This window comes from Bactrocera neohumeralis, unplaced genomic scaffold, assembly GCF_024586455.1.
Source record: "Bactrocera neohumeralis isolate Rockhampton unplaced genomic scaffold, APGP_CSIRO_Bneo_wtdbg2-racon-allhic-juicebox.fasta_v2 cluster10, whole genome shotgun sequence".
NCBI lineage: Eukaryota > Metazoa > Arthropoda > Insecta > Diptera > Tephritidae > Bactrocera > Bactrocera neohumeralis.
The window spans coordinates 25,866,807-25,885,378 of record NW_026089623.1 but is presented as its reverse complement, the minus strand read 5'-3'; the positions used below and the strand labels follow the sequence as shown (position 1 = coordinate 25,885,378).

The 18,572-nt window shown below is 33.7% G+C and overlaps 2 protein-coding genes across 6 annotated transcripts in view; one reads left to right on the top strand and one right to left on the bottom strand.

Annotated features, from left to right (window-relative positions):
• The window catches only part of LOC126765196 (uncharacterized), a 461,867-nt gene that overhangs the window by 133,219 nt on the left and 310,076 nt on the right, over positions 1–18,572 (bottom strand). The gene's annotated exons all lie outside the window — the stretch shown is intronic.
• Positions 10,594–14,873, top strand: LOC126765232 (uncharacterized). Of its 3 annotated transcripts, none has more exons than XM_050482903.1 (4): positions 10,594–10,857; positions 11,395–11,559; positions 11,620–11,781; positions 12,033–14,873. In XM_050482903.1, exon 4 carries the CDS (start codon positions 13,156–13,158, stop codon positions 14,809–14,811), a length of 1,656 nt encoding a protein of 551 aa, XP_050338860.1. In that variant the 5' UTR covers positions 10,594–10,857; positions 11,395–11,559; positions 11,620–11,781; positions 12,033–13,155; the 3' UTR covers positions 14,812–14,873. The 3 variants fall into 3 exon arrangements, with proteins under 3 accessions (XP_050338860.1, XP_050338859.1, XP_050338861.1); XM_050482902.1 differs by having other exon boundaries at positions 11,616–11,781; XM_050482904.1 differs by having other exon boundaries at positions 11,616–11,781; positions 12,033–13,845.

Genomic DNA, 18,572 nt, shown 5'->3' with positions numbered 1-18,572 from the left:
TTTAAATTTTATTTCATTATGATATTTATTTAGCAATGTTTTCAGTTTTTTCATTGATTAACGGAATTTTTAGTTTATTCCAAATTTTCCAAATTTTTTTTTGCCACTTGTGTGTTAAGATTACCGTACGATTGCTTTTTTTTGTTATTTTTTGCTCAGCCACGCGTACAAATAAATAATAATTTAATACGTCACGATTACTTGGTAGATTTAGTTGACTTAAAACTCTTGGCAAGCCAATATTCAGACTGGGAAGAACACAAGACTAGGAGTTCATTGAAATTGTATCAATTTCTGAATTGGTGGAATCAACTGACATTGCAGACATTTCCATTATAATTTATTAATCGAAAACTATTTAAAACGTGCAAAAAATGATTTAGAACACACTATTGTTTATTCAACGCAGACCACTTGTGTGGTCTTTTTATACTCTCGCAACAAAGTTGCTAAGGAGCTAAGTCCTAAAACTAAAAGGGTCAGATATAGGGTTATATATACCAAAGTGATCAGGGTGACGAGTAGAGTTGAAATCCGGATGTCTGTCTGTCCGTCCGTCCGTCTGTCCGTCCGTCCGTCCGTGCAAGCTGTAACTTGAGTAAAAATTGAGATATCATGATGAAACTTGGTACACGTATTTCTTGGCTCCATAAGAAGGTTAAGTTTGCAAAATCGGCCAACTGCCACGCCCACAAAATGGCGGAAACCGAACACCTATAAAGTGTCATAACTGAGCCATAAATAAAGATATTAAAATGAAATTTGGCACCAAGGATCGCATTAGGGAGGGGCATATTTGGACGTAATTTTGTTTGAAAAGTGGGCGAGTTTTTTGTACATATCTCGGAAACTACTATAGCTATGTCGACCAAACTCAATAGGGTCGTTTCCTTCAGGCATTTCCATATACAGTTCAAAAATGGAAGACATCGGATAATAACCACGCCCACCTCCCATACAAAGGTTATGTTGAAAATCACTAAAAGTGCGTTAACCGACTAAAAAAAAAACGTCAGAAACACTAAATTTTACGGAAGAAATGACAGAAGGAAGCTGCACCCAGGCTTTTTTTAGAATTGAAAATGGGCGTGGCGTCGCCCACTTATGGATCAAAAATCATATCTCAGGAACTACTCAACCGATTTCAATGAAATTCGGTATATAATATTTTCTTAACACTTATGTCGACCAAACTCAATAGGGTCGTTTCCTTCAGGCATTTCCATATACAGTTAAAAAATGGAAGACATCGGATAATAACCACGCCCACCTCCCATACAAAGGTTATGTTGAAAATCACTAAAAGTGCGTTAACCGACTAAAAAAAAACGTCAGAAACACTAAATTTTACGGAAGAAATGACAGAAGGAAGCTGCACCCAGGCTTTTTTTTAGAATTGAAAATGGGCGTGGCGTCGCCCACTTATGGATCAAAAATCATATCTCAGGAACTACTCAACCGATTTCAATGAAATTCGGTATATAATATTTTCTTAACACCCTGATGACATGTACGAAATATGGGAGAATCGGTTCACAACCACGCCTTCTTCCAATATAACGCTATTTTGAATTCCATCTGATGCCTTCTCTGTATAATATATACATTAGGAACCAATGATGATAGCGGAATAAAACTTTACACAAATACGGTATTTGAAAAATATGTAAATGACGGATAATGAAATCTCGATTATCACTTTATCATGCGAGAGTATAAAATGTTCGGTGACACCCGAACTTAGCCCTTCCTTACTTGTTTTTGTTGTTTTTTGCTCAGCCACGTGAAAAAACAAATAAGTTACAAAAGCCTGCTATAGCATTAATTGCACGGCATGCTGTTAATTTTAGAACTATATGTAGGTTTTGAGTACAATTTAATAAGTATGACCACAAAATCTAAAGTCGCTCTGCACGAACTGGGAATTAATTTTAGACCCATGGTTTCTTGGCAAAACTTTACTAGAATTTTCAGTAGTTTTCGCTTTTGCTAGCCGCTTTATGCGAAAAAAATTCGACCCGCCCTAATATACATACATATGTATATGTGTAACGATATACGATGCAGATGCAGAGACTGTAAAGATGTTTTTAAATCCTACACATTTATGTATGTATGTACTATTCTTTAAGCGATATAGATTGCCAATTCCATTCTATTGTTATCACGGCAAATGATCTCCTTGACAACAAAGAGCGGAGCCGCGAGTTTAGGCTTGTACTATATATGTATAACTCATACACTGACCGACATATTCGGCAGAAGGTTTGTGGGCTCAGGCAAATATTGACCCGATTTCATCCATTTTGGATAAACAGAATTACCACAGCAGGAAATGGATTCTGTCTGAATTTCAATTGTATATCCCGCACATTGACATTTTCGAACAAAAGTCAACTAGAGGTACTGGGTCCCACATATTCGGTAACTAGGGTCTTGAGCAGTTTTGGTTGGATTTGAATTTTTTGTCATAAGGTGGCATACACTAAAGGCATTATTCGTGCAAAGTTTAATCCCATTATATTAATTGCTTCTTGATTTGTGTACTGGAAAGTAATGGATTCAAGTGGAATTTAAAATTGTGCTATATGGGAAGTAGGCATGGTTATTGTCCTATTTAAATCATTTTCACAGAGGAATCTGAAAAGAATTCCACGTTCCAAATTTTGTCGAAATCTGTTGGTCGTGTCCCGAGATATGGCATTTCATCAAAAAGTGGGCGGTGCCACGCCCATCGTCCCCGGCCCCTATAAAGCCATGTCATACTATACCGGCTTTAAATTTTTACGTTCCTGGTGCATTTAGTTTTTGATTTATCGCCCCTTTTAGTAGTTTTAAACGATACCGTTATATGGGGAGTGAGCGGGATTTCCATCTGATTTCATCCATTTTCACACTATCGGAAGTATTTCTTACAATATTCGTGCTGGGCTAAAAATCTCTTCTATTCATTTTTAAATTTCATACGATGTTTTTTTATGTTATTTATTAATGGAATCAACCTCGATAATTTTTTACACAATATTTAAAAACAAAAATTACCACTTATAAATAAAATAATTAAAAAATTCAATTCACTTGGTACCAAAAAAGTATAGCGTACAAACAAATACTTCATAAAATAAAACTTATTCGAAGTAATAATAGCTTATATGGTTACCGGTAGCCAAAATAACGGTGCATATACGCCCCGGCATGGTTTCAATTAGAAAGCGAAGGGTGAAAATCGGTGTTTTCTTCTATTTGGCTTCAATGCACTTCCTTACTTCTCCAACAGTATCAAATTGTCGACCATCGGTATAAACTGGCTGCGAAAGTATTCCCCAGAGATTTTCCATGGGGTTTAAGTCGGGACTTATGGCGGACCAGTCCATTAATGCTATATTTCTGTACATAGAGAAACGTTTTGATGTTCCTCACAAAATCGTTCCGAAATCTCTAATAAGACGATGTGTAATAGCTCAATATATACTTGCCGCTTTTTTCCACTCATCGTCCCACAATAAGTGCCTTTGGGCATATTGCATCCGTGCAGTTTTGTGTCGATGTAGCAACTTAGGTTGAGGCGCTCGTTTGACATACTGGTTGTCAGTGGCGTAGCTAGGGGGGCGAAGGCGGCCGTCGCCCCGGGCGCAACGTCTTGGGGGGCGGCAAAACGATCTTCGCTGTTTTTTAATATTCAGAAAAAAACTTCAACAATTTTTTTTACAAAATTTATCATAAAAGCGAAAGAGTTGTACACTCACAATGAAATAATCTGAATAACAATGAAAAATATTAATTTTTACTCGAATACTCTTCAGTCTTTGAATTTGTCTTATATCTTTTGGCTTACATCTTTCTTAAAAATAGTGATTAAAGATGCACTTTTCTAACTTTGTCTAGCACGTGTCACTCTCCCAGTTACCCTATGCTTTGAATGTAACAAATACTTTTATTTCTCCAAATTTTCAAAAATGATATTTAAAAACTCCAATTCGGGCAAAATTGTTCCTGAAAATTGTGTCAAAAGTGTACAAGATATAGGGCGAAAATGAGTTTTTTTTATGTCTTTTAATAAGATGTCTTGTAAATTTACTATCAATTTCCTCAAAAACAGTATTGTGAGAATTTTGGAACTTCAGAATTTGCGTGGCTTCTAGTTCCTAAATTGTATATACCTAATATCGAAGATATTTTGTTAAAATTCACTTTTGTTCAAACCACCTCATGAAACTTGTAGGTAGGTAGATAAAGGGGGGCGGCAGAAAATCCTTGGCCCCGGGCGCCCGAAGTTGTAGCTACGCCACTGCTAGTTGTTACTATTCTCTTGTAAAATCTGCTGAACTCGACGGGTGGACACTTCAAGATTTAGTTGAAGCCTAATTTATGCTGGGGAAATGCTTTATTTGCCTTTTCAATCCTTCATCAACTTTTGGAGGACGTCCACTTCTTTTTGTTGTGCTATAAATTTTCGGATAACTCGGCTATAATCGCGTAAGCGGTGTCTACACCATTTAAAAAGAAGAAGAAGATAAATTTTCGGAATTTTTAAAAAGGAACATATTGTTTTCTTATTGTGGCGTATTTTTTCGGCTATATCTCTTATTGTTGCTCCACATTCCCGCATCGTTTTAGTACGCTCAACAAGCAATAAATGGGTTCCGCGAGGCATTTCTAAATTAGTTATTAAATAAAGCTCGTTAGGATGGATAAATATTTTTTAAATTGTTTATTTAAGACAAACTCACTTCAAAAATCCTTAAAAATACGGAATAAATGCAACGTTTTGCCGATACGGAATACTTTCTCTTCTTGGACGCTATAACTATTTCGCTCTAAATGTACAAGTGCGCAAATTAAACAGAAGGTAACGGTACTACAAAAGTACTGGTGCCACTAATAACTATTGATTAACAATGCAATTGCTTACATGCATTCATTTTCAAAAAACGCATGTGGACTTCGATAAATTCTCTTTTTTAGTTTGAACACTATACTTATTTCGTGGACTGTATTAGGGGCGGGGCCACGACCACTTTTTCAAATTTTTTTTCTCCAGGTGCCTCTTGATACTGCAATCCCCTGAACCAAATTACAGTTTTATATCTTAATTTAGTCTTTAGTTATGGCACTTTATACGTTTCCAGTTAATGGTGATTTGCGGGCGTGGCAATGTTCCGATTACGCGATTTTTTTTGTACCGAGGAATCTATATACCAAGTTTAATCAAGATATCTTAATTTTTACTCAAATTACAGCTTGCACGGACGGACGGACGGACAGACAGCCAACCGGATTTCAACTTTTCTCGTCATCCTGATCATTTATATATATAACCCATTTATATATATAACCTATTAGTTTTAGGCAGAGCTCGCAAATAACTGTCGACCGTTTCTCGTTGTCTGCAAATAAGTGTCTCTCCCTGACTCTTTACGAAAAGACTCAGAGAGCAACCGTTTTATGGGTTCTTGAATGAGCTTGCTTGGGCTCAGAGCGAAACCGTTTTTTTCTATTCTGCTTTGTTCTGGTTGTTCCAAGACCGTTTTGTCGTGTTCAGTGGAGCAAACAGTCTTTTGCGTACATATGTATTGGTATACATTCACACGCATAGGCAAGCAAATCGTTAAACGTCTGTTTTGCAGACGAAATATATTAATTGCGATCGTGAATTGATTGTGTTAAGTTGTGAAATATTTGTTGCAGACAGTGTCAGAAAGCAAAAAAGATCCTGTTTCTGCAAAACTTATCAAAATTTATGCTGACATCGTAAACTTCGACGTAACATTTGGTCACTTGCCATTAAATTCAAATAGTATATTGGAATTTTATAATGTTTTTGCTTAAGATTCCGCATATATGTATGTAAGTGCACTAGCGCAGGTTGTGTTGGCTACACCTGCAACGCAACGAAGAAGTTCGATTAGAGCAGAAAATCTAAATGCCTTACAACAAAAGTAAATGTGAAGACCGTTTGCGTTGAGTTTTTCGGTCAATCGGTCTTTTGCACTCTCTTTGTGCGAGCGTTTCTCGTTCCGCTCTTTACGCACTGCTCATTGAAAGACCGAAATACAAAGAGCTCAACGAAAAGCGCTCAACAGAAAACATAAATGAAGACAGCAAGAGTCTCTTGCTCAGAGCTAGAGCGAGAGAGTATGAACTTTTTCAGTGGTGCTCGCAACGAGAGCATAAGAAGAAAAACGGTCGACAGTTGTTTGCGAGCTATGGTTTTAGGTGATACGTACATCCGTTATAGCATTGGCAGACGGCAGCGTTAAACCAGATTAATTGCATTTTTCGGGGTTAATTCAGGAGTTACCACAGCTAACTCCGTTGCTGAATCCAAAAATAACTCTCAAAATTTTAGGGAGTTTGTGAGATTTTCGTTGGCAACATTGTCAAAAATGGCCAATTTTCATCTATTATGAATGAAATACAAGCAACCCTGACAGCTGTTTATCAAATTCTCAATATAATATCAATAAAACTTCTATGTTATGATGCAGTTTTAAAAATAATGTGTTGATATGCTTTTGTAATAAAAAATGGTTTGGTAAAAATTGGTCGGCTAACAACCGTAATGTTTATCTTCTATCAATTTTCATTGAAAATATTATAAAAAGGACAATGAGCTGTTTATGAGAGTTTAAAACTCGCATAGCTGCCGTCTGTCACCTACAAATTTGGATCTGATTAAGTGCGCAGTTAATCCGGATTAACGCTGCCGTCTGTCAAGGCTATTAGGTGAACAAAACTATACAGTGCCTTCCAAAGTAAATCTTCCAAATCTTTGAATCTAGCGCCCTCTGGTGGCGCCATCGATATGACGACTGGTGCGTTAAAATCTGCTATCTTTATCGATTGTCCATTTCATAACATTTCAATGATTGGAAGTGAAGTTATTGCGTTTTAAGTGTCAGCATGTTTGTATTATCGGTGCGAAAATGACCTTCAAACAAGAGCCAACATTAAATTTAGTTTTTAAAATTGGTAAAACTTTTGCCGAAACCTTTCAATTGATGAAACCAGTTTATGGCGATGAATGCCTATCCCGTAGCAGAGTGCACGAGTGTTTTCATCAAAAATCAGCCGAAATCATCATTGAAATTCATGGAAATGGAAATGGACATCTCCAAAACATCGATCTATCGCATTTTGACCGAACATTTGAGCCTACGAAAGGTAAGTGCACGGTTTATTCCGCACAAATTTATTGACGACCAAAAATTGCTCAGAATCCAACATTCGAACGACATCATTAAAGAGGTCAAAAAGGACAAAAATACAATATTGTGATTGGTGACGAATCGTGGTGTTTCCAATATGATCCCGAAACGAAACGCTAGAATGCTGAATGGAAGGCACCGGTCGAGCCGAAATCCAAGAAATTGCGTAACAAGCTAAAACACTCGTTTGACATGCTTTTGGACCGTGCAAAAAGCTGTATTGAAGCAAAAGGAGACTAAAATTTGGGAAATAAAAAAAAAATTAATAGTCGAATTAGAATTATTCATAAAGATAATATAAAATCATGTTTACTTATAGGTTTCCAATATGATCATGTTACTTTTGACCAAAGGTGTCATCTTAGCAGTCGCTGATGTCATAGACCAGTGGTTCCCAAACTTATTTTGTCTACCGCCCACTTTGAGAATAAATATTTCTTTAGCGCCCCCATTTTTTCACCTATTTAAAAACCACTATAACTTCAAATTAATTATTGTGACCTATATATGTACATTAACGGAGAATTCTAAACGAAACTTTTACTATAACCACCAACTTGAAACCTGAGCGCAATAGGTAACATACAACGGCGCTTAGGTCTCAAGTTGGTGGTTATAGTAAAAGTTTCGTTTAGAATTCTCCGTTATTAAAATAGAGAATCTGTTATTAAAAATAAAACTAAAATAATCGATCTATATATAAAAACTAATGTGAAAGATGAATCTGATGCTGTTTAATAAGTTTGTTAATATCAGGTTCCAATTTACTCAAGAACAGTCGCAAGTCGCCACGTTCGGTAACAAGCACACGAGTTCTCTTTTTAGTAAGCAGTGTTGTCACAGCACTAAATCCACGTTCACACAAATATGACGATGGGAATGCTATCAAGAATCGTTGAACGATTGACCACAATCCAGCGTACAATTGCGAGATCGGTTTTTGTAGCCAAAATTCTTGGTAACCATTTTTGAACTTGATTTTTATTTCCTCGTTTGTTGTCAATTCTATAAGTTCTTCTTCCAGCTGAGGTGACATTGCTGTGTTGACATTTGAAAACGGATCCAACACCCAGTCTGGCATTTCCAAGTTCAAGTGGTATCGTTCGGTGAAGTCAATGTGGAGGTTTTCCAAATGTTGGCAGTAGGCAAACAATTCATCGTTACTGCATGATACTGATAAATTCGGAAAATTGTGAAACTCACGTCTGCCCACATTCTTTTTGTGTAGAAGCAGTTTGGCAGCGAAAGCAGCAACGACGTTTTTTGTTTTAATTAAATTTAGTTAATCGCCTTGCAGTTGGAGATTCATGTCGTTGAACAATTTATACAGGTCTGTCATGTAATCATTTTTTGATGTTATGAGCTTGTCTTGAAATTCTGTATCTTTATATTCCAAGAACTCTATATCAGAGTCAAACAGGTTGTAGAATCGAGTCAGACAATTGCCTCTTGATAGCCAACGAACTTCAGTATGAAACAACAAACGATTGAAATCCTCGTCATTAGTAACACAAAGCTGATGAAATAATCTATCATTCAAAGAGCGGTTGCGGATTTTATTGACTGCTTTGATGACATATTGCAGTGATTGAAATAGTTTTTCACTTAAGTTTCTAGCAACTAAATGTTGTCTATGAATAACGCAATGTACACCAAGGACATTTGGAATTTTATTTTTTAATTACGCTATGAAGCCTTTATGGCACCCTGTCATAACCGGAGCGCCATCGGTAGCAACTGAAATAATATTTTTCAAAGCAATTTCTTTCTCATCGCAAAACTTTTCCACTATATGGAATATGGTTTCGCCTTTTGTATCGGTCTCGAAATTTCTATCAAATAATAGTTCTTCACATATTTTCTCATCTTTAATAAAGCTCACGTAAGACAACAACAATGCTTCATTAGTAGGTAAATTGGACTCAGCCCAGCTGAATTGAAAATTGACTTGACCTCAGGTGATCGTACAATGATTTTCAATGTTTTCAGCCATTTCATCAATTAGCCTTTGCACAGAATTATTACTCAAAGGAATTTTTCGGATAATATCTGCGGCCGGTTTATGAAGCACGGTAGTTATTACTTCATTTATTGCTGGCAATATTAACTCTTCTCCGATGTTATGTGGTTTGCCTTTTTGAGCAATTAACAAAGAGATTTTGTACAAAGCTCGAAGTCCGTCGTCATCTTGCTTAGCAGCCGCCGAAAATAGTTTTGCTACACTTGGCTGAGTATTATGTTTCTTCTCTAGGTCTTGAAAATATGCTAAATTCTTGTCTATCTCATCTGGATGCATTTTATCCAATGATCCAGTCTTGAAGGCTTCATTGCTTCATTCGAAAATGTTTTTAGGCATAGAAGACACAAAGGCGCACAGAGAAAAATATGGCTAATAAAGAAGAGGACAGAAGTCAAAGACGAAGATATTTTCATAGAGATTTCTTCTTATTTATATGTGGGAAATCTTCTTATTTTTATTTAAAAGTTTATCTGCTTAAAATAATGAGAAAACTTCTTGTTCGATAAATTCTGTCTAAATGTAGGAGAAGGCGGTGAGAAGAGAAGGGAAGCGTACCGTTGCAAGTTCCATTGATTTCTTTTGACATCTTTTTTTCCATACTCTTGAATTCAAAAAGTAACTGAAGTGTATGAAAGAAAATAGAAAACAAAAACGAAATGTAAATCACTATAAGCAACAATAACATAATGATATGTGTTGAGCACGCAACCATAACATACATTATACGCGTCGAAGTGCACGGGATGTAGCCTTGCGTATATTAGTTAAAGAAAAGAGCAAATGCACAAACAAAAACAAACTATTCACAAGCATAAGCATTTCAATGTCGCCAATCATAACTGTATTTCTATCGGCTCGTGTTTTTGCATGCTTAAGATGATGCAATAATTATTGGGCATCAGTCAGTATAAACGTGAGTGTGGCCCGACGCGTGTCTTATAAAAATTGTGACAAGTTTGTAAAATGGATATATTCAGTTCGGATGAAAATAGTAACGCTCCTTGCACATTAGATGCAATTGAAACGCTGCCCATTTTTAAATCATGGGAGTTAAATGATGATATTTGCTCCATTCTTGTGGACTACGGAGTGACATCAACGATAATTTTAACAAAAATGGATTGGGAAGATATCGACTGTTTATTTGAAAAGCTTCCAACAAAATTTTTTGGCGAATGCATCAAGTTTAAAGCGGGATTAAGAGAATGGAGGAAGAACATGGTAAGTGCAGCATAATTTAATAACTTCTTTGGTGTACATTTATGCAAGCATTTTTAGAATATACCGCTTGTACGTGATGCAAGCACCTTATCTGCGAGTAGTCGAATTTTGGAGTGGTTAGAGAAAATGTCTGACGACAAAAGTTCAAGAGATTCTTCACCAGTACTCCAGCCAACGTATGATAACTGCATGGACAGTCGCAGCTTAACCGACCTTTTAAAAGGTACGGTTGAAGGGCAGCTTGTGCTTCACTTTCAGCAGAAAAATGGTTTCTTGGACGCCAAGCAGCAGATTACAATGTGTCACTGCGTAATAGAGAATTATATAGGAAGGCGGAAAAAACTGACATATGGAGAAATGCAAAAGTGGGCCAACATCATCTGCGATGTATTCCCCAAAGAGAATCCGGTATGTATATCCATACGTATATGTAATCATTTCATGTTCCAAAATGAAAAAAATCAGTTCTGCTTACTATTTTAATTATTTTTGGGAAATCATTTGGCACACTTAAAACGTTGTGCAAAACATAAACAACCAAATTAGGAGTTTAGTATGAAGTTAGATTTGTACAGTTTATGATGAAGGATAAACTTGTAAAAACTATTACTATTAAAAATTAATAAATAAAAATAGGACCAAACCAAAATAAAACTAATTTTGTTGCATATGTTTTGCACAATACTATTGATTTATTTAATTGTAACATGGTCTATTTTTTTAATGCAACTATTTAATATTTAGGAAACATATTTTCTAGCAAGAAAATATGGTAAGAAAAATCCTACGAGAAAGCTATTTTCACGATGGACGAATGCTGACAAAACCAATTATAAAAAGTTTTCAACCGATCGTACAACTACCGCTTCGCCAGCAGCTTTATCCAGCGGTATAAACAAATAGATTGTTTACTCTCACAAGATATACTTATTTCTGAGTATTTAGATAAGTATTACGAAAAGAAGTGCTGGCTGCAGAATAATTGCACACCATGGGAACAGGTTATTGATTACTGGAAGTCAAAGAATTATAGATATCCATAACGCCAGTTCTTTAAGCTGCATTTTTAGTGAATATCCGCGCTATAAGGACTTTCGTGGATATGAACTTGTGAGTTCTTATATTCAATGCTTTTTTCAAATAATTCAATAACTTATTTTCCATAGGTAGAAATAGACTTTGAGACTCTTTACCCCGGGAAAGGAAATATGTTATTTTTGAAATTGGAGAAGTTTTATAAAGAAATCATCAAAATTTTTGATAGAGATATAAAAGATCGTGTTTCAAGGGAACTATTCTTAAAGTATTTGCACATTGACAACATCTCAAATGGTAAAGTGGTTTATCAAATGAAATTGCGGTATTCAGAATTTCGTGCTATATAATATGCAAACGACCATATTACCATGGCAGTGCAATCACAAATTACATACCTATAGATATGTATGTATATGTACAACAATAAATTTTATATTGCGCTGTCGTGGTGATTTGGAAATGCAATGATGCCGGATCGTATGCACGAAATCCTGAATATCACTTTTAAAATAATAAAATTTTTATTTACACAATTTTTTTTACAGAATGTAAATATTGTATAAGTACAATTCTTCTACATGCTTTGCTACAGCTTTTGAGGCTTAGTAAGGACAAAAAACCAACAATAGCTGATGCCCAAACAGATTTCGTAACACTCGTTGCAACACGTAATGATATTCAACCCACAATAATTGAATTGAAGAACCAGTTTGCGGTAAGAAAGGAGAAACTACAGCCGAGAATTATCGTCGTTGGATCAGATTGGTCATCCATTTCAGAGTTTTATGTTTTTTGCGATGGTCTGCAATGGAAATGTACTACGTATATGAAGTGCGTTGACTGCATTATTAAACTATCGTACGTTTATAAGATAGAGTATTCACAAAGAAGCAAGCAAGTATGAGCATTTTTAGAACAACATTTTTTTGAGTTGAAATCGGAAGAATATTCTTCAGTGGCAAATCTTTTGAGTAAATTAAACTAATTTCGTCTAATTTTGCTATAATGGCCAATTTTGCTTGTTTCATTTGTCAAAAAGCTCACTTAAATCCTATAGAGCTGATTAAACATCTAAAGTCAGCACATGGTACTCCACCAGTTTGTAAATTTCAATGTAACGCATATAATTGCAAACAAATTTTTTATAACATTTACAGATTTCAAATTCACCTCAAAAAACATTTGAAAAAAGAAATTCGCAATAGCCAATCTTGTAAAGAAAATTCTCTTGCTCTTAATATTCCAATTCAAACAACTAGTTCATCAAATCAACTAGTACCAATTCAAAATATTACTTCTTTAAAAGATTCAATGATCGCGTTTCTACTTCAACTGCATTCCAAAACGAATTTTTCTCCAATATCTGAAATATTAAGTGCCATTAGTAATTTTCAAGAAAATAATTCTATACTTGAGGAAGTAATTAAAATTATATCTCAGCCATTTTATGATTTAACCACCGAATACAAATTTTTCAAAGAAATAGAAAAACTAGACCTGTATAAACATCCGCAAAAATATATTGTTAGCGACGAACTCTCAGAAGTCATACTTAATAACAACCCAACTTTAACCTCAGCTAGAACCGAAATAACCCCACCAGACATTCCTTTTCAAATTTAAAATTTTTTTGAGAGTAAAGGGATCTTAGAGGCAAGGCTTTTAAATATGAAAAACTTTTCAGAAAACCTTCCTTATACTCATTTCATCAATAGCAGCTTTTGGCAAAATTCAAAGAAAAATAATGTAACGATTCCATTTTTTTTGTATATGGATGACTTCGAAATTAATGATCCTTTGGGCAGTAAATCTGGCCAACAAAAAATATGCGGTATATATTATAACTTTCCAAGCGTACCTCAGTACCAACTTAGCAAATTATCAAATATATTTGTAGCAGGGTTTGTTAAAGTTCGAGATCTACAAGATTGTGGATTTACTGATTGCCTTACACCACTTCTGAATATTTTAAAAACATTGGAAATTAATGGCCTTCAAATAAATGTAGATGGCAAAAGCTGTATGATACATTTTAAACTAGTACAAATTTTAGGCGATAATCTTGTTCTTAACACTGCATTAGGCTATGTCAGTTCTTTTTCTGTGAATTCTTGGTGCAGAATATGCAAAAGGCAAAAACTTCAAATTCGTACAGATTGTCTTGAAGTCCCGAACTCATTACGAACTAGAAGTAGTTATAATAGCGATATTTTACTTAACAATCCTGTTGTTAGTGGCATTAAAAATGTTTCGATATTTAATTCCTTGTCAAACTTTCATGTAACCGATAACATTGCTTGTGACATAATGCACGATTTATTTTTGGGTGTTTGCAAATATAATTTTTCCAAAATTTTACATTATTTTGTGTATGAAAAAAAGTTTTTTTGTTTAGAAACTTTCGATTACAGGAAACAGATGTTTCAGTATGGGGATACAGAAATTGGCAATATAAGTCCACCCATTCAAAAGCACCATATACAAAACGCTTCATTCAAAATGAACGCGAGACAGATGAAAACATTTTCTCACATGATACTGCTCATGGTAGGTGATCTAATTGATCGAGATGATTTAGTAAATAAATTCCTTATTCTGTTCGTAAGACTAATTGATCTGCTTTTGCTATCTAATTACAACGATACAATTTTAAATGATCTCCAATTATTAATTGAAGAGCATAATTTTACGTACCAAAAATTATTTAAGGAACATCTGAAACCAAAGTTTCATAACCTAGTGCATTATCCTACAATAATTAAAAAATTGGGGCCAATAAAACTTTTATGGACATTTCGGTTCGAAGCTGAACACCAGTTGCACAAGCAATACGCGCAAAGCATTACCTCCAGAACAAATGTTCCATTAACATTAGCAATTAAATCCTCCTTACGATTCGCTCACTGTGTTTTAAAAAACAATTTTTTTCAGCCAGAATATAGTTTTATAAATATTGAAGAAATTAAAATGGGATGCAATGAACATTTGTCATCTATAAATTTGAATTTCAGCTTGTACAAGAGAACAAATGAAATTATGTTCCGAGGTGTTAAATTTAAAATTGGCCACATAGTTACTGTAACTATAAATGAAAATATAAATATATATGAAGTATTGGATTTTATAATTAAAGAAAATAATGTAGAAATTGTTGGAAAAAAATGGACACACTTAAATTTTTCAGAAAGGTTTCAATCATATCTTATGGGGCCCGTTACAGAAATATATGATGTCATAAATTTGATAACGTTAGATGGTCCACCTATTCACTTTGATTTGCTTAATAATGGCCTTAAAGTTTTAAGACAAAAGAAGTATTGGTAATTTAATTTATTGATTTCTTATTTAATGTGTATAATACTTATATATTTTATTTGCTATTTATATTATATACTTTCTATTACAAAACCCATACTTATAAACCTAAGTTTCAGAATTTTAAGAAAAAGTTTTTATCAGTTTGTAGTTTGATAATTCATTAAATTTTTGTATGTATGGTTTATGGTATGTGGTTATTAAACTATAATAAAAAAAAATAATGTGAATTATTTGTGAAAAGATCTCAAAACCTTTCCCATATTTTATTACTTACGAAAGGAATCATGTTAAGTTATTTAAGTTATTTTTTTACCCAACTTATGTAATAAATAAACGTAAAATGTTTAGAATTGAAAGAAAACCTTAATATGTAATATCTGTAATTTGTATTATCAACAAAACATGCTTTTTAATAAATTCAAGGAGATAAACTTGTAAAAACAATAAGACAAACTTTTTAATTAAATCAAGAAGGTATTCTTTTAAAAATAAAAAGATTGACTTTTTAATGAATTTAAGAAGATATTCACATAAAATATCGAAGATTTCTTCATGATTTCATTGAAAAGATTTTCTTAATTGGAATAAGAAGGCATTCTTCTTGAAGAAAAACCATAGAGATATCTTTTTACTTTTGTTCTATTTTATTAGGTACTTTTCGCTCTGTGCGAGGATGGGTTTGTGGGATTTTCAATGAATCCGAATTTAATGTATTCCGCACAGTATTGCCGTCTCTTCTTTTTTACTTCCGACATTGTTTTGCTTTGAGAAATACGTTTAACTTCGCGAGTAGTGTAAAGGAGGCGTAAGTAATGCTCATCTATTGCGCGCAAAACCACAAATGAATATAAAATAAATATTAAATTGTTTATATATGAATTCTTAAGCGCAATTATTATATAGTAGTCCAAAAATATAAATTCTTATTTTTCCTAGAAATACATTTGTAAAAAAAGGATCTTTCTCCTTTTCGTATTATCTTATTTTTTCCAGAAATACATTTGTAAGAAAGGATAAAGATCCTTTTTTTATTTTCCGCATAAAAGATTTAAGGAGTTCAAAAGCTCAACACGTGCGCTACATCAGCTACCTACCCGACGTCATTTCGGAAGTGATAAAATAAATTATTCAAGAGCTCAAAGCATGCGCTCGAACCTACCTACCCTACACCTTTGCGCAAATGATTATATTATGATCGCAAATATCCACATATAGATTTGGCAATGGCAATAGCAATACGTTTGACAGTTAGTATTCTATAAACTCTATCCTGTCGAGATGCCCCGTTATGAAACGGAGCGACCGATTGACATGATTTTCATTTTTTCTATATTCAATAAAATAGGACAGCTATATGAACTACGCGGAGAGAAATATAGAACCGAGTTTGAGCAATGTTTTAATTATATTAGTTGATGTTCACAGGTTGTTGTTGAGAGTCGAGAGCTCATAAAAAACAAATAACCCCCCAGGCCTCTACAAAACGCCCCCATTTCCTTTCTGGGTCTCTTACCGCCCCCCTTGACACCTGCAGCGCCCACAAGGGGGCGTTATCGCCCACTATGGGAAACACTGTCATAGACTATACCCGACAAGACTGCGTACTTATTGAAAAGGGAGATGTTTTCATTTACGAACAATACAAGGACTTATTTCACACTAAGTTTATCTTATTTTGAAAATATAATAGACGAAAATAGAAAGTTTTACAGTAATAACAAACATAATCAGGACTGCCTAGGATTTATTACACAGGACACAGAATCTGAAATTTTGGTAATTGAAACTTTATTAGAACAATTAAAACAAAACCATGTTAGGGCAAAAAGAAGTATTAAAAAATTAGGAACATTTTGGAAATGAATAGCTGGAACTTCAGAATATGATGACCTTTTAAAATTTAATGAAAAATTATACAAACTAATTATAAATAACAATAAACAATTCAAAACAAATTCAGAAATTTTTAAAATAAATAACAGAATATTAAAGGTGATACCACCTTCAAAACAAAAAAAAAATTCAATTTATTATTCATGAACTACAAAACATCATAAATACAATAACATTTGGTAAAAGTGGAATTTTAAATCCAACTATATTCGTCCTTGCATCAGCCTACTTTCCAGGGTGACGGCCACACCATAAACACATTTGATTGCAAATCTTATGAGGTAAGAGCAATTACAAAAGAAGATGATAAACTAATAATTGACTATGAAATTGCAAAATGTAAATAAGAATAAATAAATATAACAAATTTCAAAATGGAAATGATAAATACGTAGTGTAAAATTAATAATAAGAATACTTCCTTATCAGATATTTTGTCCAGAAAATAGTAAATGTAAAAATATTAAGGAAAAAAAACAAAGATATAGACGTAATTAAAGAAGGAGCAATATTAGTCTTTGGTAATAACACAATAGATGGCTATACCATAAATAAAGTTTATCTTGTTACTTTTAAAAAGTATACAAATATTAACAATATAACATATGATATCGATTGTAAAATCTGAAAATATTTAAGTAATCGCATTAATTATTTTTAAATTGTAAAATATATTGAAAAGAAAATTAAGAATTAAAACTTGAAAATGTAAATATTTTGGATGAAGGAATAAAAAATATTAAATATCATTCGATTTTCTGGTACACAATTGTACTATTAGTAGTAATCTGCATAATTTATATGACTTCAAAATTAAAAAAAATTACGAACAACTCCCATACATATTGAAAATTTAGAATTCCTGATATCTCATATAATTATATTTTGAATAAAATTCATAGTCTAACAAAAAGTGATATTGAATCGGTGACGATTCATATTTGGGAAGCGGGAGTGAACGGCAGTCTCCGCACTTAAACTCAAATGTAACTGTAAACAAAATTTTATTTTTAAATTCTCCAGCGCGTTTCTGCAGACTTTGCATTTACGCAGCAAAACAATTGAAATTCCCTAAATCAATATTTACATAATAAATTAATAAGAAATCAATATATTTGTTCTTTGTTTAGACAATAAATCTTTTGTTCGGATAAACAATAAAATAGCTTTTAAGCCTAGCTATAAGATTAAGAATTAACAAGTAAGGAAAGGTTAAGTTGGGGTGCAACCGAACATTTTATACTCTTGCAACTTTCAAGAATAAAAGCCAGGGAAATATTTTAAGCTAAATCATTAGGAGTAAAGTCAGCTGGATGTTCGAAAATCCTTATAATAGGGGCTAAGCCAACTTTCCGCTCAAATGTATCTATTTTTGGCACAAAGATACACTGTTAGGAATAAAATACGGTCTCTTATCATTGGCCGATATATGCGGTACAAAGCCACCCCAAAGTTCGAAAATGTTTATATTCGGTATAAGGGGGATAAGGGAAGTACATATTGGTACGATTCAACCCATTTTTGACATACAGACATACCTATATAATAGAAGGATTATCACTTATTTGCAGTTATATATATAACACTTAACCGACGTTTTCGATCAAAAGTCAACTATAGGTACAATGGCTTGAACAGGTTTTATTGGATTTTAACAATTTTTGGTAAAAGACATTAGTCGTGAAAAGTCTTATCTCGTTATATTAATTTCTTCATGATTTGAATACTGAAAACTGAACAAATCAAGTGGAATTTAAAATTGAGCGGTTGGTCGGGTCCCGAGATATGGGATTTCGCAAAAAAGTGGGTGGTGCCACGCCGATCGTCCTATGAGACTTTCTCATACCATCCCGGTGGTAAAATTTTATGTCTCT